Source organism: Pogona vitticeps, chromosome 2, assembly GCF_051106095.1.
Source record: "Pogona vitticeps strain Pit_001003342236 chromosome 2, PviZW2.1, whole genome shotgun sequence".
Lineage (NCBI taxonomy): Eukaryota > Metazoa > Chordata > Lepidosauria > Squamata > Agamidae > Pogona > Pogona vitticeps.
Genome location: NC_135784.1, coordinates 190,279,099 through 190,305,591, shown reverse-complemented (window position 1 = coordinate 190,305,591; position 26,493 = coordinate 190,279,099). Strand labels below are relative to the sequence as shown.

The 26,493-nt window shown below is 43.0% G+C and overlaps 1 protein-coding gene across 26 annotated transcripts in view; it reads left to right on the top strand.

Moving 5' to 3' along the window:
• Positions 1–26,493, top strand: part of ADGRL3 (adhesion G protein-coupled receptor L3) — a 662,256-nt gene that overhangs the window by 292,304 nt on the left and 343,459 nt on the right. For all 26 annotated transcript variants that reach the window (XR_013542364.1, XR_013542366.1, XR_013542369.1 and 23 more), the window contains exon 4: positions 11,930–12,143. Coding sequence is in view for 19 of the 26 variants with exons in the window: in XM_072991729.2 (XP_072847830.1) it covers positions 11,930–12,143 (214 nt within the window). In the remaining 7 variants the exon portion in view is untranslated. The remainder of the gene's footprint in view (positions 1–11,929; positions 12,144–26,493) is intronic.

The following is a 26,493-nucleotide window of genomic DNA, read 5'->3' as shown; positions in this document are numbered from 1 at the left end:
GGACCGGGCTGCAGAGACAGATTTCCTGCCCCCCACGCACGCACTCCCTTCCATGCGTGCTCACTGCACTTACAGCCCGCCCACCTACACGCATGGGTGCCGAGCACACCCTGGTCACATATACACGCACATGAGCACAACCTGTCCACCCAGTAGTAAGCCCCGCCCATCCGTGCATGCGCGCGAGCACACCCCGCCCACTCACAAGCAGGGGATGTCCCACCCCCTAACCGGTCCGCGGTTCTGAAAAGGTCGAGGACCACATAGTCAACTAAAATAACACAATAACGTCAGTTAAACAGTATAAGGAATACATTAAGAACGATTAAACATGTAACCATATTTTTAAATGTATTTAAACCAATTTTAGAACAATTCATCTTAAAGGGTTTTTTAAAAGTAACTCATTACTGAAACCCCTCAATATTGCTTAAAAGTTTGCCTGAAAAATTAGGGTTTTAACTGATGGTGGAAGAGAAAGAAAGAGGGGGGGGGTCACCTGGCTATCCCATTCTAAAGCCACTGCATCCTCACCTAATGATCCTGTGAGTGTGGTGAGATTGGGAGAGAAAGGCTCTCCAGAAGGTCTTCCACCATCTTCCTAATCTCGTTTGGTGACAACACAAGAGGGAGACTTCTCAGTAGCTGTTCCCAAGCTTTGGAATGCAGTGCCCTGTGAAATCAGGCTGGCCCTCTCCCTCTTGTCCTTCCATCGTCCGGCAAAGAGCTTCCTCTTCAAGGCAGATTTTTAAGCAGTAAATTGTCTCAGGAATGCTGGTTTTTAGCTTACAAATTTGTAAATGATTTAAAATTGTTTTTAATTTTGGTTTTTAACCTTGGCTTTTAATTGTAATATATGTTGAGTTTTTTTTAAAAACATAATAGTTATATAGTAAAACCGTTGTTTGCTTTATACTTTTATCCGCTGTGATCTACCTTGGGTCCCCAGTGGAGAGAAAGGTGGCATATAAATAAACAAATACTGTAAATACTCTTCAAAGACATCCACGTGTAAACCCATTGCCCTAATCCAGACAAGAAGTAACTAAATTGTGTGTTGCTGAAGCCTGACGAGGCATTTCGGTTAAAAATTAGAAGGCAGTTTCTTTTGTCAATTCTCTGTTTTGTGATGGGAGTTAAAAGCACGCTTGCTTCTGTCTAGCTTGCATTTTGAAACCCAAATGATGATTGCGTTGTAATCCATTTGAAGCAGTATTTCAGCGTACCAAACCCAGCATTGATATCCTGACAGCTTATGTTTATTCCTGTGATATGTCTTTGGATCAAATGGTAACAAATGTCCCTTACCATTTCAAGCCCCACTTGGATATTTGTCACAAAACACAGATGGCCATTGGCAGGCCTGAAGCATATTCCAGATTGCCAGAACAGCTGGCCAGCAATCACAGTGCCAAAATTTAGCCAAAACAACAGCCAACTGATGGAAGGGTTGCCATTGACCCTTAGCATCGAACAAGCATTATCTAGGGGTGCTGGGAGTGGAGTTATGAGAAGGAGATCTTATTCTGTGTCAAGAGAAAGGGATAGATGATTAAGCAGGAGGTTTTGTTAGCAATTCAGCTGGTCTGTTCTTTGCTACACCAGCATATTAGAAGCCCAGGATCCTTTATTATTGCACCCGGTCCTTGCAAAAGCTGACTGCCAGTCTCATTATGGAACATGGTAGACATTTCCAAATAGAAATAACTTGTGGGAGTGAAAGAGAAGCAGAATTAATTTTTATATGTTGCCAATTACTAATTACACAGTAGATGTCTTCACCTTGCATCTTCCATATTACCTAAAATGGGTGAACATTTTAATTTTCATGTGATTTGGGTAAAGTAACTAGCCTGCCACAGGCTAATTCCAGTTAATCATAAAAATCATAAAACCCTTCAGTTCATCTGGCCCATATACATAAGCCCTGTAAATGAGACATCTGTTTCAGATTATCTTATGAAATCTTCAAAAAAAGGCAATTCTGCCTCTTTCCGAACCAGTTGGTTGACGATTTGGCATCCATAATCACTAATAAATGGAAAGTCCAGCCAATACCATCTTGTCTAGAATATCAACAACGTCACCACTTCTCTTTGTCCTTATTAACTTAACTATGGTTATGCAAAGTCAGCTATGAACAATCCTATTTCATAATTCATTGTCCCTCATTTCCCAGGCATCCCCACTGCCCCTACCGACAGAAACATACACATTTTCACTTGTTCTCCCCGGTAATATAAGGACTCAGGGATTCCAACTGGGCCAAACTGCACGCAAATCAAATGGCTTATCAGTGGGGCTTGCACAACCTCACTCCCCCTTATTCCTCATGTCCCATATTTTATTTTATTTTTTCATTTGATTCTCATTTTCAGTGTGTAATAATTTATGGTTTTGACACCGCTGGGGAACTTTTCCATATATATTGCGTACAAAAAATAACTTACTGTTCATGGTATAAAGTAGCTCAGTTCGAGGCATTCTTTGGTAAGATTGATTCCTTCCCAACCACCCCATGCCCACTTTGGCTCAGTTTTACACCAGAAATGGCCATGGTTGCTTGACTTGATGGACTGATCTGGGACCCGGACAGGGTTTTTTTGTTGTCATCACATACTGTAGTAACTTTCTCATTGTGTGGCTCCTTGCAAGACAGGAATGAGGCGCCTTAAGCCCTGGGGGCAAATATGACTATACCCCATGGCAACATTGTTTTATTAGTTTCCCAGCATTTGTATAACCCCATTCTGAAAGACTGAAATACATGTCCTAAGGACTTAGTTGGGCAGGCTGGATCGTTCAGTAGTTTAGATCTCTGGCTGCAGAGCCAGAGGATGGGAGTTTGATTCCCCAGCTGTGCCTCCTTTTAGAGCCAGCCTGGGTGGCCTCGGGCAAGCTGCCCAGTCCCAGAGCTCCCCCAGAAGAAGGGAATGATAAACCTGAGTACTCTCTACCTGTAAAACTCTGAACAGGGTTGCCATAAGTCAGAATTCACTTAGTGACACATGATGATGATGATGATGATGATGATGATGATGATGATGATGATGATGATGATGATGATGAAGAAGAAGAAGAAGGGCTAAGTTACTAGCAAAAAAAGAGTTTTAAGCTATAATACACCTATCACTGGAATATGGACCCCAAGGACTCCTTTGACACTGAATCCAGTTCTCAGGTGGAAAGAGGTCCTGCTCTATTAGCCTGCTGTGCGGTGCTTCTGGTCCTATCTGGAGGGCACGTTACTGAAGACAATGTTGGGGGACCCAGTCACAGTTTGGGAGTTAGATTTTGGCCTTTTCTTGGATTGTTGCCCCGTTCTCTCACTTCAACCAAGATTGAAAATTGCTTCTCCAATTTTCAGGAAGCATTGAATTTCCCCGTCCTCATTTTTTTTTTCATTTACACAGTGAAATCAGCTAAATCAGAAGCCTGATATAGACATTATAAATCATGTTCACAGCGAGGTTGAATAAGTCTCTCTTTTGCATACCAAATGAGTCTCTAAAGGATGTCAAACCTATAATTCTCACATGAATTGCAGTTCTCTGATTTAAGGGAAAGAAATGTACGGTATTCTTTTCAACGTATTTGCTGAATACCATTTTAACTTAAAAAAAAACCAACCACGATGTGGCCATTATCTCCTTTGCTTTCTCCATTTGTTCAGCTCTACATTGCAGGAGTAATTGTGCTGTTACTGAGCTTGGCCAAAAGGGTACTCACTATCTAATTGTGTAAGCTTCTTAAACGAAGTGATCTCTGCCCATTCTTACATCAATAGAAGATCCCACAGGGACTCTGTAGGCCACTCGGAGGAGGATCCTAGCCTGTGTGTTCATCACTGGCTGGGTTTCTCACCTTCTCTCAAACTTTCTGCTAGAAGCTGAAATGAAATCTTAGGCAGGCAGTTTCAGGAAGGGAAGCAGTTTCTTGAGCCTTTGTTGTTGTTTAGTCGTTTAGTCGTGTCCGACCCTTTGTGACCCCATGGATCAGAGCACGCCAGGCCCTCCTGTCTTCCACTGCCTACCTGAGTTTAGTCAAATTCATGTTGGTGGCTTTGATGACACTGTCCAACCATCTCGTCCTCTGTCGTCCCTTTCTCCTCTTGCCTTCACTTTTCACCCTTTAGCCTTACATGAGTGTATTATGCTGTTAGTGAGTGATGAGGAAAACATATTCAGATGTACTTTTTTTCATCCTAGCCACTTCCAGCTTGAGGGAAGATTAAAAAATCTAGATGGGTGGGGTAGAAATCTAATAAAATAAATAAATGAACGAATAAGAGAAACCACGAAACCCATCTTAGAATGCACTCAGACAAACCATTTGTTTCACCTCACTTCATATCGGTTGGTGCACTGAGGATCTTAAAAGGATTACTGTCCACACTTATTCTTAAAATCCCACTTCCCCTCTCTTTTAAAAAAATAAATTAGCATATTTTAAAGAAATGAAGCAAAAATATTTCTAAAAATTTGAAGAAAAGCTTTTAAAATGATCTTTTTAAATAAAAATAGTAGATTAGTACTAATACTGGAACGTTGCGATCTGAGCCCTTTGCAGAACAGATGCACTGCTAATCCACTCTGGAAATCAACTGTCTTACAAAAACTACTGTTCTGAAATGCTGAGGAAACTGAAGTGGTTATTGTAAACCGCTATATTCTTCAAACGTGGACTCTGTGAAATCACACAAGTGGGTGCTGCGCCTGCGCAGGAATCCTCGGAAACCTCTAGAGCTTTAAGAACAAAAGATTGGTGAATCGTTACCCCTACTGCGCATGCTCGGCCCGCTCCGCACTAGTTCCATTTTTCCGCCTTGGCAATAGGACCTCTAAGTAGAGCTCCGCAGTATTTTACTCAGGAAATTTGGTTTTTTTCTACTCGGCTACTCCTTTTGCCTCTCGGATACTGGACGCTCGGATTCGTTACCCCTTGGACTGACTTGGACTGCCTGGCTACGGACTTTAGTTTTCCCGCCCTTTTTCCCGGACTGATTCCTTGGTACTCAGACTTACTGGACTCCTTCATCGGCAACTCTGCACTGTGAGTCTCTTATTCTCCCACCGCTTTATGTGCCCATCAGGACCCTTCAGAAGTTGCATTACCTGCCCTAGAAAATTGCCTTTCTCGGACGGGCACGAGCGCTGTTTTAATCTGCCTCGGGGAGTCTCACTTAATACGCTCGTGCCGGCATTGCAAGAACTTTACTAAGCCTGCCCTCAGAGCGTGGCAACAGAGGCTGCGACTACATCTTTGGGACAGGGTGCTTGCTGCAGTTCGCCCAGCAAGCATGGAACTGAACCCGCCAGGAACAATCCAATTTGAGGGAGATGTTACCCCCACACCTCCTTTGCAGGCACCTAAGGCACCGACAAAACCGAGAAAAAAACCTGCCCCTAAAGCAGGAAGTAAACCACCCCCCACTAAAATGGCCCCTGCGCAGGGGGAGGGCTCCAAGAAAAGTAAGCAACATGCTCTGGACAAGATGGTTGGGGCGAAAGAGGGCCACCGAGACATCCCACCAGTCTCAGCTTCACTACCATCCCCGCTTCTGGAGGACTCCTTGAGGGACCGCAACTACAACTCCGACGCGGCAGAAACCCCCCTTCCAAGCTCGCCGCCGCTGCCTTGCCAGCTAGAGGATGGAATCCATTCTAGCATGGCTCCTGCCCTTTTCAGCCCTTTTTAGCCGGGCAGGCGTTTGCTCCTCCTCCTTCACCATCGGCTTCCTCCGAGCAATCCTCCCCCCCCCCGCAAATGGGCGGAGAAAAGGAAACATTTGTCCCCGGAGCACCGGCGACACTATACTACAGGGATTGTAGTTGCGCCCCACTCCTCTCGACGCCGGGGCAGATCACCAGCAGATGACTCTATTTTTATTCAAGTGGACCGCAAGCGCTCCCGACGCCGGAGGGCGCGGGAAGACTCCTCCTCTTCAGACTCTTCTTCTGGCTATGAGAGGAGAAGGCGATGCAGGAGGGTTTGCTACATCTACAGCTCAGCGTCGTCTTCCCCCTCCCCTTCCCCCTCTCGACACCGGGGTCACTCTCATCATAGTAAGGAAAGGGGCCAGAAGAGAGTCAAGCACCACGAAGTGCAGCCACGTCATTGCACTGCACTACCAGTGCAGGAGGAAAGGGGCAAAGACAAAGTCACCAAGTCGCTGAGAGCACCTCCGTGCGTTCATTCCAGTAAAGCGCCCCCCCTCAGCTCAATCCGCAGGGCAAGAGGATATTCTGTCTCCAGTCCCATCAGACCCAGACCAAGGAGACTTCTCAGAGGAACCTGAGGACTCTCAAGGGGAGGATGGGTCAACTGAATCCGACCCTACCGAACAACAGGACGCAGCCCCAGGGGAGGATTTTTCCTCCTACACCAGAGGTCAGGGAACTTTTTTACCTTTTACCCCCCCCAAAAAAAAATTTATACACTGACATTACCCCCTTGATTTGAAAGGAAGGAAATCATACATTATTTGTATTCAAAATATTATTGAATCTACACGGGCTGTGTACCGAACTAGCAGGATATATCATCAGTATCAATGGCTGCCAGGCTATGTACCGAACTAGTAGGATGCACCAAATTTAATAAAGATGTGCACTATTTTTGCTGAAACACATTGCATTCCAGCCATGGGATGGTATAGGGAGTAGTAAGGTGTCCAACGTGCCTAGCAAGTTGCATTAAATTTTTGCTAGCTGGCAGAGGATTTAATCATCATCAATGGCTGCCAGAGTGGTGCTAGCAATGACATGCTTGCTAGAGACAGCCAACGCAGAATTGGGGGGGGGGGGGGCTTTTCCTACCACTTTAATTGTTCTGTGTGTGGTGTACAAAAAGGAACAAACAGGCTAAAGGTCATGTCACCCACCCTGGTGCCACAGCCCAATATCAAAGGACCAGTGTGCTTTATTTTTTATCATCATCAATGGAAAACACAGCAGTGGCCAGAGGATTGGAAAAGATCAGTCTACATCCCAATCCCAAAGAAGGGCAGTGCCAAAGAATGTTCCAATTACCATACAATTGCACTCATTTCACACGCTAGCAAGGTTATGCTCAAAAGCCTACAAGGTAGGCTCTGCTCATTACCCCCAGGATTTTCATTTTTACCCCATTTGGGGTAATTTATCCCTGTTCCCAGACCACTGTCCTACACCCAGATGCTGGCAAGAATGGCTAAATCATTGAAATTGGAATCCAAGGAACCCCCACAACCAAAGGAAGATCTGGTATTTGGGGATATCATACAGGACAAGTCAGCACCGCTCTGTCTGGCTTTTATCCTGACCCTCATGGACTTAGTTAAAGAATCTTGGTCCCTTCTGCCAAACTCCACCCAGATCACGAGACGGCTGGAGACGTTCAACCGCACCCACGGTGAGGACGCTGAATTCCTTTTGCAGCATCCAACACCCAACTCCATTATTATTCAATCTAAATCCTCTAGGTCTGCAGCCCGCTCCAAGGTAACACCCTCTAACAGAGAAGGGTGCAAGCTGGATGTTCTTGGCCGGAAGCTCTGCTCGTTTGCAGCTTTCCTCCTCAGGGTGGCAAACTATCAGGCAGCGATGGGTGCATATCACAAACAGCTATAGACACGCATCCTACCTGCCCTGGAGGACGCCCCTGCCAGGGTTAGGCCCAAGCTCATCAATACTTACACAGAGGCCCTTACAGTCGCTAGACATCAGCGTCTGGCAGCGAAACATGCAGCGGTTGTAGCCTCAAAATCAATGGTCTCATTGGTGGGGTTAAGAAGACATGCTTGGTTGCGTTCCTCTGGAATAACAGAAGAAGCCAAATCACACATCGAAGAGCTCCCCTTTGATGCTAAGGGACTCTTTAATGAGAAAATAGACGACAAGATGGAAAACCTTCACAAAATTAAAAAGACTGCAAAATCCTACACTATCCAGTAGCAACCTAAGTATCAGAAATACCTGTGGCGCCGCCACCCCGGCCAGCAGCATTACCAGTCCACCTCATCCAACCAGGCTTACTGCCCCTATAGGCAGCAGGATACCCCCAGGTCATCTCAATCGTCCTCCACAACTGCCTCCTTTCGTCCTCAAGCCACGTCCTACCGCAGATCATCCTACCGTCCACCTGCAAAGAAACAGAAGCAGTATCTTTGACTCAAGCCTTTCAGCATCCATCAGGCTAGCCCCCTTCCTCCCAAATTGGCAATCCATAACAAATGACACGTGGGTGTTAAGTATAATACAGCTCGGCTATCGTTTAGAATTCCAAAAACTTCCTCCCTTGGGTCACATCCAATACACTTCGTACTCACCAGCTCTAAAAGAAGAGATCACATCACTCCTTCAAAAGGCGCCATACAAAGAGTCCCATCTCACGCGTACCCAAGAAGGATGGAGGAATCAGACCCATCTTAGATCTAAGGGACTTAAATGCTTACATCCGTCCCCGGCGTTTCCGCATGGTGACCCTGGAGACAATTATCCACTTGCTACGTCCTGGAGACTGGTTCACAGTAGTAGATCTGCAAGACACCTATTTTCATATTTCCATTCATCAACACTACAGAAAATACCTCTGTTTTTTCTTTGAAAATTCTGCCTTTCAGTTCTGCGCCCTCCCATTCGGGCTATGCACAGCACCACGCACTTTCACAAAGTGCATGGCACCAGTGGCGGCCTACCTACACCTCAACGGCATTTCCATGTACCCCTATATAGACGACTGGCTGATCGTCTCCACATCCCAGCGCAAAGCTATCCGCGACACCAAGTTCGTCTTGAGCACACTTCAGCATCTGGGACTCCAGGTCAGCCAGAAGAAATCTCAGCTTTCACCTACCCAGGTAACAAATTGCATAGGGGCACATCTGGACTCCACCAAGGCAAGGGTTTTCCTCACACCGGAGCGGATCACAAAATTGCGCAAAGCCATACATGCATTCCAACATCATCGCACGGTCTCGGCATGGCAAGCTCAACACCTACTGGGCTTGATGGCATCTACCACCACAGTTTTCCCCCATGCAAGGCTAAAAATGCGATTGCTACAGGCATGGTTCCTCGCTCTCTTCGACCCGATGAGGGACAGCGCACGCAAAAGGCTCACGGTCACGAGAGAGCTGGCGAAACAACTCGACTGGTGGGTCTCCCTCCCACACCTCCTCATAGGGCGACCCCTCCGGCCCCTACACCTCTCTGCTCAGGTCACCACAGACGCGAGCCCAACAGGCTGGGGAGCCCACTGCGAAGGCCACACTGTGCATGCCCTCTGGTCTCCAAAAGAGCGTCATCTGCACATAAATCATCTAGAGATGTGGGCTGTTATAAAGGCATTCCGCACCTTCAGGAGGCTGGTGCAAGGTCGTGGCGTCCAGGTAGTTACAGACAACACCACAACCATGTACTACATAAACAAGCAGGGGGCCATGAGGTCCATATCACTTCTCTGTCTGACGGTGCGCCTTTGGGAGTGATGCTACAGACATCACGTCTTTCCAGTTGCAATTCATATATCTACAAAAGAAAACGAACTAGCAGACTGGCTGAGTCGGCTACCCAGACAGACCCACAAGTGGGAGTTGGATACGGCTACCTTCCACATGATTTGCCAGAAGTGGGGAACACCAACGATGGATGTCTTTGCCACATCATTGAACCAGAAATGCGAAAGGTACTGCTCCCATGCGGGGAGAGGACAGGCGTCCCTAGGAGATGGCCTCATGATAACCTGGGACCACCGCCTTCTTTACCTCTTCCCCCCATTTCCACTGGTGCAGACGACAATTATCAAAATCAAGCACGACAGAGCCAATGCCATTCTGGTTGCACCCTGGTGGCCGCAGCAACCATGGTTCACAACACTCAGGGAAATAGCAGTGGATTTTGTGACGCTATCGCCCATTCCGCACCTTCTGTCTCTGAATGCAGGGCAGGTGTTGCACCCGGACCTGACATCCCTCCACCTGACGGCTTGGAGGATTCTGCCTTAATTCACAAAGTCCTCAATCAAGCAAGGAAGCCGTCCATGACTCTTCTCTATTCTTATAAGTGGAAAAATTTCCTGCGATTCACTGAGTCGAGAAACTTGAAACCCAGACCAGTGTCGCTTAGCACATTGTTACGTTATTTACGCCATCTTTTTGATCAGGGCCTATCGCTGTCCACCCTGAAGGTTTATTTATCAGCGATAGTGTCTTTCCAGCCTAGAGAATTGGAGTCTGCCAGACTGTTCTCACACCCAACGGTCAAGGCCTTTCTCCAGGGGATATTGAATCTGCGCCCACCAGTGAGATCTCCCACACCGCAGTGGTCTCTCCGGCTAGTGCTGAACGCCCTCACAAGACCACCATTCGAGCCTATAGCTACAGCAAGCATTAAGCTTCTGTCATTTAAGACCCTTTTCCTGGTAGCCATCACGTCGGCCAGACGAGCTAGCGAACTCGCAGCGTTGCGTCATGACCCTCCTTACCTGCAGATTTTCAGGGATAAGGTGGTCCTCTACCCTGATATGTCCTTTCTCCCTAAAGTAATCTCAAGTTTCCATCTAAATCAACCAGTTTCTCTACCAACGTTGTTCCCCGCCCCATCCTCTGAGCTGGAACGTACGCTTCACTCATTAGACGTTAGGAGGGCATTGGCGTTCTATACTGCAAGAACTAAGGATTTTTGTGCTTCCCCTAGACTCTTCCTCTGCTTCTACGGCCCACGGAAAGGTTCTGCAACTAGCTCAAGGACCACATCCCCCTTTATGAGACTTCAAGCATTAAGATCCTCAGGAGAGGTTTTTCTCTCAATCCCACCACGTGCACAGGTGTGTTTGGTGGGGAGACAAGAGAGGGCCGCCTCTGTGGCTGCTCCGAGACTTTGAAACTCTCTTCCACAGGAGGCCAGGCTGGCCCCATCTTTGCTGTCCTTCCGCAAGCAGGCAAAGACCTTTCTCTTCAAGCAGACTTTCCCTGAGTGACTGACAGCCTGAGGGTGTTTTTTTTTTTTAAAAAAAAATAGGCTGTTGTACCTTACTGCTTTGAATATATTTTGGTGTTGCTTGTGTTTTTTACTATGGTATTTGTTTGATCCTTTTTAATATTTTTATACTTACTGTTTTAGTGTCTTTTAATGATGTAAGCCACCTTCGGTCCTTTCTAAGAACGAGTATGTTATAAATAAATAACTACATAAATAAGTAAATATCCCATCCTACTGATAATAGCCAGTTTGTTTATTTATTTGATTTATACCCCGCCCATCTGGCCTAAAAGGCCACTCTTTCCTGCATTCTGTGGGAATGTTAAAGGGTGCCAGGTTTTTTGGTCCTACGGAAGTGTGTGCCAGTCACATGGGTCATCCCTATCACCTCAGCATGAGGCCATGGGTCAGCCCCCAGGCAAGATAGGGAACTTGTGCCTTGTCACCAGGCCTATTTTTAAATGTTTATATTTCTTTCTGTCCACATACAAATCTCCAGTTTATCATGCTGAAAATTAATATAACAACTACCACATTATCTGCTCATTCATTTTAAATGTAGGTTATTTTTAAAAAAAACAGTGACTAATAACAGGTCAAATGCATAATGCCTACCGGCTTCTCACTTTAAAAAGCTCAATGGTCTTTTAAATTTTAATATAGTTAGCGATAGCTGATTTTTCTGCGATATCCCCTGGGGATGACCACTTCTTGCTCTTGGTTATACTGTACTCTAATAGAAAATCTTTGTAATAAAAGCATAAACCTTTTTTTTACCATGTTGGAATAGAAAGAAATGTACAAAATCTTTACATAGGGGAGAGTTTGCAGTTTTGCTGTTTCTGTAGTGTTTAGCAGACATTGGACAAGTATCTCCTCAATGAAGTTTTATTTTTATTTTTAAAAAAAGCTGTTTTGAATTCCATCGTTCTCCTATTGAACATAAATGTTTCTTTTTCTCTCTGCAGCTTTCAGTCGTGCCCCTGTTCCAATGGCAGTGGTGCGGAGGGAACTGTCCTGTGAAAGCTACCCAATAGAGCTGCGGTGCCCAGGAACAGATGTTATCATGATTGAAAGTGCCAACTACGGCAGGACGGATGATAAAATCTGTGACTCTGATCCTGCTCAGATGGAGAATATCCGCTGTTATCTGCCAGATGCCTATAAGATTATGACTCAAAGGTAGGTGTTTGACATTCTTGCATGATGGATTTTATGTTAATCTTCCTTCCTATTTGTGAACGTCTGCGTTTATATGAGGCTTTGTGGCACTTGGAAACTGTGTGCACAGTAATTTTGGATGACTGTATGCAGTGCTAAAATTGTTACACGAAATGCCAGCAAACAGGAGTTAAATATTTGTCGTAATTTAAAACCTGCAGCTCAAATTGGTACTTTAAACTGCAAGTTGATATTCATCTAATGGTTGTTGTGGGTTTTTCGGGCTCTTTGGTCGTGTTCTGAAGGTTGTTCTTCCTGACGTTTCCCCAGTCTCTGTGGCCGGCATCTTCAGAGGACTGGAGTAGGAAGTCTGTCCATGCTCTGTTGGTGTTTGTTCGACAGAGTTCCTATGAAGATGCCGGCCACAGAGACTGGGGAAACGTCAGGAAGAATAACCTTCAGAACACGACCAAAGAGCCCAAAAAACCCACAACAACCATTAGATCCCGGCCGTGAAGGCCTTCGCGAATACATTGATATTAATCTATTTGCCTCCCTGGTTCCTTGAGCCCTTTTTTCCGCTGCCTAGTTACCAGTGTGTTTTTTTTCCTTCAAGCACACAACTTCATTTGTCCCTTAAACATTACAGAACAGGCCCTGAACGTACAATTTTAAAGTGGAGTTCATTAACTTCTGCTTTGACTTGAATACATTCATGGGCTGACTTTCTTTACAGCTTGTCCATTATTACTGCAGACTTTCTTTTCAAAAACGGAGCTCACTTTTAACACCAAGACTTCTTAGGATTTTTTTAAAATTGTCTAGATTGCTTCACATACATTCTCTGAGCAATCCTTGCAACGGCTTGAGGAATGGTAAAAAAAAAAAAGTCAATATTTTTATTTCTCATTATTGCATACTGGGACTGAGAGTGATCAGGAACATTTCACAATAAGAGTCCAGACTCAATATTCTGCTTCATAGCTTTGACTCCTGGACCCAATGATCATTGTTGTCTTACTTTTATGGTAGAGTGAAGTAATCAGGAAAGCAAATTCTGCTAAATATAATACCCTGTTTCCCCGAAAATAAGTACTGTACCCAAATCAAAGAGTGCACTCCAATTTCAATCATACCTACCTGTCTCCCTGCCACCAACTTGTTTTGCCCTTTCCATTTTAGCCCCATCCCTTAGGCCGGAAGAAACACTTACAAACAGAAAATGGTGGTAGGGGTGCTGCTTCTGCTTCAGCCCAACTCAAACAGAGGTGCGAGTCCTCCTTTTACCAAGGAACTGCGGGGGGGGGGGCTCTTCCTGCTTCCTGAAAGTGGCATGGCCAGTTTTCCTCAGCTTTAGTTATGTCTTGCCTCTCTTCTCTAATTCTGGCTCTTCATCACTTGAACAAAGTCTAATGATGGTTAAAGTTGTGCTCTAGGATTTGGCCCTTTCCTCACACACCCATGAAAAGGCGGCTTATTATTAAATACTCGCAGATGGGGCATTAACATCCCGTGAGACACTACTATAAATGGTTTCGTAAGTTTATCTTGTGTTTGCAGAAAGAACAAAAGCCTTCCAAAGTCTGCCAACTGTCTCGTTGTTAATTATGCTTTTCTACAAAAGTAAACAGAGATTGCAATTTTTAATCAGTTTATTGTTTCCCATTAATTTCAATGGCAGAAACCATAGAACTTCATAGCAAAATAGCAGTAACAATAAATGGACAGTAAAGCTCAGTATGTTTTCAGCTTGGAAACTTACCCAGCACGTTTTCATCGTGAATAGTCATTTTATAGCCGACATGCTTGAGAGATTTATTAGAAATAATGAGATTTATTGAAAATAATGAAATCCACTAAGGGGTGTCTGAAGTCCTTTAATTTATATCCAGGGCAACTCATGGAAACTTTGGTGTGCATCCCCTCACCAAGTTACAAGCTGTCTAAGTATTTATAATCTCAGTTTGCAGAAAGTTGCTTTCTGATGATAGTTCAATTGCATGATTATTTTTTCATTAAAAGATGGCATATTGTAATGATCATGGTTGTCTTACTTTTATGGTAGAGTGATCAGGAAAGCAATTCTGCTAAATATAATACCCTGTTTCCCTGAAAATAAGATCTAACCTGAAAATAAGCCCTAGTATGATTTTTCAGGATGCTCGTAATATAAGTCCTACCCCAAAAATAAGCCCCAGTTGATGAAACAACACCCTCCACCATTGTGTAGCACTGTGCAGCAACCAGAAGATGATGACATGACTGTATTTGAATAAATGTAGATTGGTGTACATTTTAAAAAATCCCCTGAAAATAAGCCCTAATGCATTTTTGGAGCAAAAATTAATATAAGACCCTGTCTTATTTTCAAGGAAACACAGTAATAACTCTGGTGATATTTACAATCAGAAGATGGAATCATGGGCCCTTCTTCATAGAGGACAGCCTTCCACTGGAAGTGTTCTTCAGTTTTAAAAATAAGAACCATAAGAGGAGAGAGTAGGGGGGCCCTAAAGTTACTAATTGACTATCATCAACTAGACTTGCAGTGTGAGCAGGTTCACTGGTTACCTGATCACAGTCTTCCTCATTATAGCGAGATGTATTATATTTGTATTTCAATTACACTGGCCCAAATCCTGCTGAAAGAAAATTGCACAATTACACAAGTGGTTTCTCCATCTGGCTTTCCAATCTGTCACCCAACTGGGCATGTGAGTAGATGCATGGTTGTTTTTACAGTGAGTGGATGCTGGGGAACTGTAGTGGTCATGTGGTTGAAGATAACTTTTCAGTTAGGACTCTGGTCAATAATTCTAAAGATAGATAGATAGATAGATAGATAGATAGATAGATAGATAGATAGATAGATAGATAGATAGATAGATAGATAGATAGATAGATAGATAGATAGATAGATAGATAGATAGATAGATAGAGCATATACACATTTTATGCAAATCTGCTTTCACTTTCTGATAATCCATTTATCTTTCTTTTTTCCTTTTTCGATATGTAAATGACTTTCTTATGCCACAGATTACTTGGCAACTTCATTGGTAATTATTAAAGGACTTTCAGCAGACCTTCCCTCTCCATCAGCCCTTTTCTGTTCAAACTCTCAGTTATAAAGCAATATAAATATACATTAGAACTCTTAACTCCCACTGTAGGTTTTAGTTTTCTTTGTGAAGACCCTTCGAATTCTGATATTTTTAATTGTTCTACAGAGAGAAAGGCCTTACTGGTATGGGATACCCATGAGAGTCCCTTATAGATACTGTATGTTCCCCATAGAATTCTGTACTGATCCCAGGAACAGTTCTGCTGCCTCCAAGGGTATTGCAGGGTATGGGTGTAATAATTCTGGGTAAGAGGCCTGACCACATGGCCACACAGTTATTCCTTTGGAGATTGAGAGCTCATCTGGGTGCATACATGATGCAAGGAAAGCTGACAACAGCTGAAATGAATTATTGGCTAGAACTAAGGACATCTCTATACTGCACCAAGGAGTTTGATTCCACTTTAGCTTTTGTGGCACCAACTTTCCTTCCTAATCCTGGGGTTGGTATTTAGAATTCTTTGCCAAAGACGTCTAATACCAGTCCTTAAACTACAGCACAGAGTTCTAAGCCCCTCAATCAAAGTTTCAGTGGCAGAATTCTATAGAACACATCCATTGTTGGAACTGTGCAGTGTGTGCTTACTTTAAGAGATCTCAAACTGAGTTTTAATTTCCAGGAATTTATATTTAAATATTTTTTTAAAAAACACACAGACAAGATCTTCCATTCTTTTGTCCTTTGCATTTCACTTTTTAAACTAGATCAGAATTCTAACACTTGAAATACTTTATCCTTCTTTCTTTCTTTCTTTCTTTCTTTCTTTCTTTCTTTCTTTCTTTCTTTCTTTCTTTCTTTCTTTCTTTCTTTCTTTCTTTCTTTCTTTAGAAATAGGACATGAAATAAATGTAAGTATGATAAAATATCTGAAATGGAATCCTAAAGCACCACCCAAATCACATTTGGGTCACTGTTTGTCTGTTTTTGTTTATATTTTTATCCCGCCTTTCTCCTCAAAAGGACCCAAGGCAGTTGGGGAAAATCCTAGTCTTAGCTTGTCTGCAGACAAATTAGTTTTGTTTTGCAGAGCATCTGGGGAAACGCAGACAGCAGGGATGGAGTGAATGGTAGGAGGCATGTACAACAAACCAAAAACACCTTTGCAAAGTAGGATAAAAGGTTGTAGTATGACAGCATTTAGGGTTTTATGACAGTGATCTAATAAGAATATTGTCAGATGGTCTATTCATAACAGTTATTTATTTATTTACTGATTGTCTGTCCAGAGGCAACTTTAAGTGAACTTACAATTACTATTTACTTCCATGCCGTCCGTGTTACAGCTATTATGGTGTTTGCAAGTGAATGATGGTAATAATTAAATTCAAGGTTTTTTGGAAGAAATATGATGTACATCCTCCTATTCTCACATACTCAGTACATACCTTTCTTCTACATTGTGTCTGCTTTCCGGTTTATATTATGAGACCAATTGATTTATCCTACTTGAAGAATGCAATCTCGTACTCCTGACCTGCAACCCTGTGTTGCACACAGGGCGTTTTCTGTGCCTGTAAAGAAGAAACATCGAAGAATTTCCTGACATTGCTTCTGCTGAACATTTGAGGCTTGTTGAACACAGTGCGTGCTAATTAATACCTGTGGAGGAACACTTCAAATGAGAAGAACTTTTTGCTGACACTTTATTTTGCCATCTGAGGGAAGTGTGCTGCATTCTTTAATCAGCCTGCCATGGATGGATACAAGAAACCAGACCAATTATTTCTTTAAGTGCCAAGTAAAGGCAGTAATGTGTAGAATGCACCAGCTGGACACTCTTCAGAAAAGTGACCCAATTTGGGTGCAGTGGTGGAGTGGCAACATGCTGACTGTCCACTATTGCTGTGACAGGTCGTAGCTATATAACCCAATAGTGCAGAGAACTGATGTTTCTAAGGTCAAACTTTGAATTAATCCCTTTGTTTGAAGAATGCATGTCAATAACTGGGCTAGAGCAGCTACAGTATGCTATCATACTATTAACATAATACTGTAGTGTGTATAGATCTGTTGAGTCAGGCATTTTAGCATGCTTGTAGCTAGTCTTATTTCTGTAGATTATTGTCATATATTTATTACATTTTCATCCGTTCCCTCCCAAAATATATTTAAATGCAATCCTGTGAGACAGCACTGAGAGACCATCCCAAAGTAATTGTGATTGTAATCTGTACTAAGACAAACTAAAATATCTGAGTTGATCGGAATTCTAAATCAGGCTGAATTGTCAAGCAAAAAATTAAACAGAAAGGTGGAGGTGAGGATGTTGAGCAATATGGAAAAACCCATCTGCCAGCAGATAGGCTGTCCCTTCTCTCTCTCAATTCAGAATGATCTTCCTGTGTCAGATAAATAACTAGTATGAAAATAATATGCAGTTTATGGGACAGTTAAAATAAAACAGGGGAGATTTAATTAGATTTTGCAGTGCCTGAGGGAAAGGAGTATGAGTTGTCTTCTCTGAAAAATGCCAGCTGTAGACATCCAAGAAAAATATAATAGGACTGTAGTAGAACTATAACTTTCCACTCTTCTGTTGAGCGGTGGCGGAGGAATAGCATACCCTCCACCCTTGAGGATGGTAACATTCATTTGTCATATGTGCTCCATTCAGTGCCTAATGTTCATTGTCCATTTTTATCAAAACAACATGGAGCCAGAATGCCCAATTTCACATGATCCTATCTATCAGCTGCAGTTCTGAAGTATAAAGATTTTTTTGTAAAGGCCATCTGGAGCAGAAGCAATTTAAAGAAGGGCTGAATGTGGCTCGCCAGTCAAAAGAGATGATGCAGAGTCCCAGCTTCCCATCTCTCTCTCCTGCAGTCTGATGAAATGGCCGCTGCCAGACCAGTAGTTGATGGAACATGAAACCTGAGGCGACTTTCCTTCTCTCTCCCTCACCATTCAGGTGTCAGATATGTGGCTGGTGTCAAGATTTGAACTACCTCACAGAATTGAGTACTGATCTGTTCAAACCTGTAGATAGGGTATTATGTTTGGTACAGTATTTTATTAAAAATAGCCGCAACAACAACAACAACAACAACAACAACAACAACAACAACAACAACAACAACAACAACAACAACAACAACAACAACAAAGTACCCTTGTGCTTTCCACAGCAACCTATGGGTTTCGTGTGCACAAAATGGGAGCTCCTGGGGGCGGGGGAAGGCTCTCATGCTCCAGCCAGGAAATTTTGCAGGGATGAGGATTTTCTCATCAAGGACTCTTGAGCCCAAAAGGAGGCAAATTTTGACAGGGATAAGAATTTTGGTTGCATTGGGGAAGGGAAGGCAAGAAAGTTCCATCAGTGTGACATTGGATTCATGCTACTACTTTCACTAATCTCTGATTCCCGCTCATGATTTTGAACACCCACCCAAACTCTGCAGAATGTCTTGGATGTTTTTGTTTTTACTGACTGTGAGTAATCTTAACGAGAGAAGAGGGCCTTGCTCGGCTGGACCAAAGGCCAATCTAGTCCAGCATTCTGTTCACACAGTGGCTGATTAGATTATTAGGATAGGTTACAGGAAGGTGTGAAACTCAGTTCCACTGTGAAGTTGGGATTTATTTCCTAGTGTGCATTTCTTTATAAATCTAGCAGATTAACTCAGTCAATGACCTATTTGTACTCTTAAAGAACTCCAAAAGGGTTGGGGTTATGCAGAAGCCATATTGATTCAATTCCAGTAGGATTTGTTATTCTACAAACCCTATGAGATTATTGTTAATAATATTTTCTATCAGTACAGTAAATGCAAAACAGATATTAAACAAGCTTGCACCCAATCACTAAAAAACCCTTATGTTACATGTAACCATTTTCCAGTTCTCTGGTGCAGAGGCTGAAATCGGAAATACCTTGCATACTTTATTTTGGCTTTCCATCTGTCAGTAAAATCTAGAACTTCAGTCTCTTGTAAGCATGATTTGCCTCACTTCAGAAAATATCTGTTCCAGCAATAATATGTGAGCGATGTATTCAGCAGTGGAAAATTCATTCATTTGTTGTAGTCTCCTCACACTCCTTTAATTCCATTGTCATCCAAGAATCCAGCTGCCTCTAGCAATTTTATGATTCTTCCATATTGATTGTTTAAATTACTGTTAGGTTTAATGTCATTAAAAATCCTTTCTCCCTCCCCCCCCCCGTCTTTTTGCATTTGTTTTAACCATGCTTTTATACTTTTTTTCTTTTCTTAATTCATTCAATTGCCGCAATCTTCTGGAAACAAGCCTTTCTTCTAGTTAACTTCCTTGGCATTGCAAATTAATCATGCTGATGACATCTTGGACTTGGCACTACTTTTTCTGCCTGCAAGTCTACATTCCGTCCGAATGTCTGTCCTTGTGACTTTTAGGTAAACCTCAAACATTTTGGAAGGATTTTACCCTCTTTGGTTTTCCTTTTCAACTTCCTTTTTGTCAGTTGCCTCATCCCAGTGAATTTTCCTGAAATCAACAGTGACTGTGTTTGACATTAATTGCAGTTTTCTATTTAATTTATATAGCAATCACTGCCCCAAATCCAACTGGTTAAAAAAAAGCGAATGTGTAAAGAAGTCCCACAGCAGTTTTCCCCACCTGTCACTTCTCCTTTGTGTTTTCAGGTACATGCCCAGTTGTGAAACTGATCTAGTAATTTTTGCAACCTTTGAAATGTGTCAGAAGTAGAGATTGGGGATATTTGTATATGAACAAATATCCCAAGTCCGGACTGTCCAATCTGGTGCCTGGAACTATGCTGTCTTCGTGCTTGGCTGGCCACTTCATGCAGGGGGCGGGAGGACAAGTGTCCTTATATGGCTGCTGAGTGGCCAGCCGAGCAAGAAGAGAGCGGAGCTGTGAGCACCATTGGAAGGACGAGTGAGACTGGCACCATGGCAAGACCCGTGAGTGGACAGTTCAATCCCGGAGGCCGGACCCTCCTTATATCCAGCTGCACGAGGATATTCATACAGTATTCGTAAACAAATACGAATATCCCCATGTCTTGTCAGAAGACCTGCTGGAAGAAGGAAAACATTACATGAACTCATAAATAAAAACAGTTCCAGCTACAGTTTCCAATTGGTTCAGCAACACTCACATCGTTAGCAGGCCTTGAATCTTCCACTTTCTAGAAGAATCTATCCATTTGAATTACCTGAACAATTTCCATCAAAATATTTATTTATTGCACATCGTTGTGCAGTTCCCTCTTAGCTAAGGTTTACTCAGAATTACTGGATTTGTTTTTTACTCAAAGTAGTTGTGGTTAACTCAAACCAGGTCAGGAAGTACAGCTTCACTGCCCTATATGAATGATTGAGTAGTCTCATAGAAACTGGATGCCTATGAAATCTGATTTTCATGACAGCACGAACTGTTATGCTTTCACGAATTAATTCACGTTTTTAATCATGCTAAGTTATTGCAGCCCTATTTTTTTCCATGCATGTTTGAATAGCATCTCCATTAATTTAATTTCCTTAGTGTCAGCACAGGAACTCCTGGTTATGTAAGCTTTTTGGCCCATGGTTAACTCTTAATCCCATCCTGTGGGGCAGCCTTAGGTTGGGCAAATATTATGAGGTTTTTAAATGTGTGGCATGTTGATAAACATGCAAAGAGGAAATGGGCTCTTTTAGCATCTCATTTGAATTCTGATCATGCTGGAAGTATTTACACTCTCCCAAAGGAAGAACGGCTCAATTCCAGGCATAGATTTTTATTTTGAATATCATTTTCTTCAGTCAGCAAGAGACAGACAAGGCGGATGGGTTGGGGGAGGGAAAGCTCTTTATTCTCAAACCTACATTTTATAGTCACAGATTTCATGACAGGGGGGAAAAAGGGCCCTTTCATAGCACATCCAAATTTATGTAGCAGCTTCATTACAATAAATAATGAGATGTCAAATTAAATTCTTGCTTTTAGGTACAGATATGAGATGCATTTTCAATCAGCATTACAGAGGTTCTCTGCAGAGTTTTTAGATGATGAAAGTTATGACAGATTGGTGACAGCCCTGCCCCATGAGCAGGAGGGAAGCAGACAAAACTATGTGGCCCTACTTTTCTTAACCTTCCCGATGCCTTTGTCCTGTTGCTATTCCTGTTTATTTCACTGTTTTTTTTTACCATCCTCCTTAGGTCTCTCATATTGAGTTTATATTTTGACTCACTTAAGTGAATATACCAAAAAAGAGAGATCACAAAACATCGGAGAAGAATCAAAGTTTAATGAAGAAAAATGTTGTCAGGGAAGAGTGTAAAACCTCAATGGGTATGCAGTAGTACCTTGGTTTACGAATTTAATGCGTTCTACGGGACGTTATGTAAAGTGAAAAATTCATAAACTGAAATATGGATTGCCACAGGAACGGAGGCAGCGCTATAAACCTCCAGGCACTATGCATCCTGGGGAAACTTTCTTCGCAAACCGTAAAAAGCCAGGAAAAAAAGGTAAACCAAGGCATTATTTTCAACAGATTTCCATTTGTAAACTGAAAATTACGTTAACCGAGGTACTACTGTATAGTGGTGCCTTGCCTAACGACGATAATCCATTCCAGGAAAATCGACGTTAAGCAAAAACATTGTAAAGCAAATTAAAAACCCCATTGAAATGCATTGAAACCCGTTCAATGCATTCCAATGGGGTAAAAACTCACCGTCCAGTGAAGATCCTCCATATGGTGGCCATTTTCACTGCTGGTATAGCGAGGAATCTGTCCCTAAGCACAGTGGGGAGCCATTTTAAGCACCTGGTGGCCATTTTGAAAAACCGACAATTAGCTGTTTTTGATCGTCATAAAATGAAAATCGGTTCCCGAAGCAGGGAACCGATCATCGTTAGGCAAAATACCCCCATTTAGACCATTGTTTTGCAATCGCAATTGCGATCAAAAATTACAATTGCAAAAAGATTGTCGTAAAGCAGATTCGTCATAATGTGGGGCAATCGTTAAGTGAGGCACCACTGTACACATAAACATGTGTATAACCACTGCCTGCCCACCCCCACATACCAGGTTAATTTAAAAAACAAAGATAAATGGATCCAGCCAACCTAACTATGGCATGGCCCAATTTATAGAGTACCTGTACCCAAACAATATCATGAATCCCCTGACTAACCCCCCCCCAGATTATTTCTATTTCCAGAGATGTTCTGATCCCTTGTTTCCTCTAGTGACATGGTGTTGTTTTTCATTCACCCTCCTGTTTTCTGGGCTACTCTTCCTGCCTTCTGCGTCCTAGTTAATCTCAACTCCTCCAAACTATTGACCTTTTTCCCCCTGAAAATGACAAGTATCAAACAAACAAACCCATTTTTCAATATACAGTGGTGCCTCGCTTAACGATTGCTTCGTTTAACGAAGATTTCGCTTAGCGATGGTTTTTTCGGAGCGATCTTGCGCTCCGTTTAACGATGTTCCCTATGGGAGATTTTCGCTTAGCGATGTTGGGAGCAGCCGGGCGGTGGGGCAGAAAGGCAGGAGCCGATCCGGTCTTTCTCCCCCACCATCGGGCGCAGCGCTTTCGGAGAAGCCTCCCGGTGGGGGGGAAGATCGGATCGCCTTCTGCCTTTTTTCCCCGCAGCCTGGCTCCTCCCAAAGGGCTGTCCCGATGGTGCCTGCAGCAGCGGAGGAGGTGCCCGGTGGGGGAGAAGGCTGCCTTCTTCCCCACCGGGCACCTCCTCCGCTGCTGCAAGCACCATCGGGACAGCCCTTTGGGAGGAGCCTGGCTGCGGGGAAGAAAGGCAGAAGCCGATCTGATCTTTCCCTCCCACCAGGAGGCTTCTCCCAAAGCGCATTTTGCTTAAAGATGTTTCCTATGGCGATTTTCGCTTAAAGAGGGCAATCCGTTCCTATTGGAACGGATTATCCGGTTTTCAATGCATCTCTATGGGAAAACGCGTTTCGCTTAAAGATGTTTTCCCATAGCGATTTTTTTTAACCAATTAAAATCATTAAGCGAGGCACCACTGTACAGTTTTTAAAAAATGTATCATAAAGTAAAACTAAATGTCTAGAGCAGAGGGTACTTCTGTTCCTTTAAAAAACTTTTTCAGCACAGCTCACAAGATCCACAAATTAATTTTCGGTTGTAACCATTAGTTACAAGATAGATTAGAATTGAATTAAAGTGTGATTAATTTTATGTTCGATTGGTGTGACTGTTGCCAGAGGTCTTTTATGTCAATCACATTCTTTTGCAAACTTCACCACTGGTATTGGGGCCTCTGTCCAGGAAAACCTTGCTTAGCCCTTCTCCACCATGAAAAGTATGTCATCCTAAAACAACAGAGGCTAAATTACTGCATGTAGATGTACCATACACTCAAGAGCCAATGGATATTTAGGATGCTCTACTTGTAAAACTGATATTTCATTCAAAATTTCATTCTGTGCCCCTATGTCTGACGAAGTGGACATGTCCACAAAAGCTTACATTAAAACATAATAGTCTTCAAAGTGTCAATAGTTTTGTTTTGTTTTGTTTCATTGGATTTTGCATGAAATACATGGATTTCTTAGGCCCATGTTTTCTTGGGCAACTTAACTTTACATAGTCTAACCTGTATCACAGGAGTGGAATGGAAGGGGTATGAAAGCAGACATTTTTTTCCATAAGATGTGCATCTTTAGATTAAAAGTGTGCTTTGATATTTGTGCCAAATACTTTGCTTCTCGAACCACCTTTACGATCATCGGCTGATGCAACAAACAGGTTTATCTCAGTAGTAGCTCCTAGTTTATGGGGCTCATTCCCAAAGGACGTAAAATTACATTGAGGTTTCAAAAAGACATTAAACCCCCATATAAAGTGGTTTTACATTGTTTTATCCTTGTACTTTGGAAATGGTTTTAAGCTGGTTTATGTTTTAACATAATTTATTAAAAGCCATTGTTTTGTTTTCTTTGCATTTTACTAATAGTGCTGTATTATATTAATGCCCAAATCCTATTGCATAGAGTAGTAAATAGTGCTAAAGTAGGCCCACTGGCATCAGCTCGATTTGATCCTCACTAGACACTCTAGCCTTCCTAGTATTACAATCACACACACTTATCAGAGTACTTATTGTGATATTGATCACTCCCTGGTATGTAGTAGAGTAAAACTGTGAACAAAGAGATTGTATCACACGAAAAAGGAAGGAAGACCACGTATTGACATCAGCAAGACTCGCTATCAAAGAAAAGTGGAGAATTTGCCCAAGCGCTGATGCAAATGCACCTGAACTATGGGAACATTTCAAGAACACTGTTTATGACACCACCCCTGGCAAGAAGACCAAAAAGACGGCAGACTGGTTCGAAGCCTATTCAGAGAAGCTGATGCCAGCCATAAAGGAAAAGAGGAGAGCTCTAGCAGTGTACAAAGGCTGTTCTAGTGAGTACAACTTGCAGGCTCTTCAAGTTGCTCGTAGCAAAGTCCAACAGGCTGCTAGGAGATGTTCTAATGATCATTGGCTTCAGCTCTGCTCTCAGATACAGATAGCAACAGACACAGGTAACATCAAGGTAATGTATGACGGTATCAAGCAGGCTTTAGGTCCAATAGAGAAGAAATCTGTTCCTTTGAAGTCTGCTACTGGTGTGATCATTCAGGACCGAGCACAGCAGATGGAACACTGGATGGAGCATTACTCTGAGCTATATTCCAGAGAGAATGTCGTAACCAAAGAGGCACTAAATAACATAGAGTGCCTGCCTGTCTTGGAAGAGTTGGACACTGAACAAACTTTAGCAGAAATAAAAGCAGCCTTGGATTCCCTCGCCTTCAGCAAGGCAGCTGGGAAGTATAACATCCCTGCTGAAGTGATGTAAAGAGATCATCACCACTGCGATGTATGAAATCTTGTGTCTTTGCTGGAGGAAAGGTGGAGTACCACAGGACATGAAGGATGCAAACATCGTCACATTGTATAAGAACAAAGGAGACAGGGGCGACTGCAGTAACTACCGAGGCATCTCTCTTCTCAGCGTTGTAAGGAAGCTGCTTGCCCGTGTTGTGCTGAAGAGACTCCAGGTGCTTGCAGACAGAGTCTATCCAGAATCACAGTGTGAATTTTGAGCTAATAGATCCACCACTGACATGGTATTTTCCCTCAGACAGCTGCAGGAGAAAATGTAGGGAACAACGACAGCCACTCTTTGTGGCCTTCATAGATCTTACAAAGGACTTTGATTTAGTTAGCAAGGACAGCCTTTTTAAAATACTTCCCAAGACTGGATGTCCACCTTGACTCCTTAACATCATCAGGTCCTTTCTTGAGGAAATGAAGGGCACTGTAGTTTTTGATGGCTCAACATCAGATCCCTTTGACACCTGAAGTAAAGTAATACTGGGATGTGTCCTCATGCCTACCGTGTTTGGAATATTTTTTGCTGTCATGCTGAAACACGCCTTTTGAACTATGACAAAAGTGTCTATCTCTGAACTAGATCAGATGGAAAACTCTATAATCTCTCTAGATTGAGAGCGAAGACCAAAGTCCAGCTGAAATGCATGCAGGACAAATTCTTCACCTTTGATGCAGCCGTTGTTGCCCACTCTGCTGAAGACCCCCAACAACTCATGAATCGTTTTAACAAGGCCTGCCAAGACTTTGGATTAACAGTCAGCCTGAAGAAAACACAAGTCATGGGCCAGGGCGTGGACTCACCTCCCCCTATTACCATCCCCACACAAGAATTGGAGGTTGTTCATGACTTTGTGTACTTTGGCTCAACGATCTCTGACACTCTCTCTTTAGATGCTGAGCTGGATAAATGCACTGGCAAAGCAGCTACCTTTTTCTCTAGACTCACAAAGAGAGTATGGCTTAATAAAAAGCTGATGACATATACCAAGATCCAGGTCTATAGAGCCTGTGTCCTGAGTACACTTCTGTACTGCAGTGAGTCCTGGACCCTTCATACACAGCAGGAGAGGAAGCTGAAAACGTTCCATATGCATTGTCTCCGACTGAGTTTTGGTATCACCTGGCAGGACAAAGTTCCAAACAGAGTAGTCCTAGAAGGAGCTGGAATTTTTAGCATATATACATTACTGAAACAGCGACAACTACATTGGCTCAGGCATGTCGTGAGAATGACTGATGGTCAGATTCCAAAAGATCTCCTATATGGAGAATTAGTGCAGGGAAAGTGCCCCACAGGGAGACCACAGCTGCAATACAAGGATATCTGCAAGCAGGATCTGAAGGCCTTAGGAATAGACCTCAGCAGATGGGAAGGC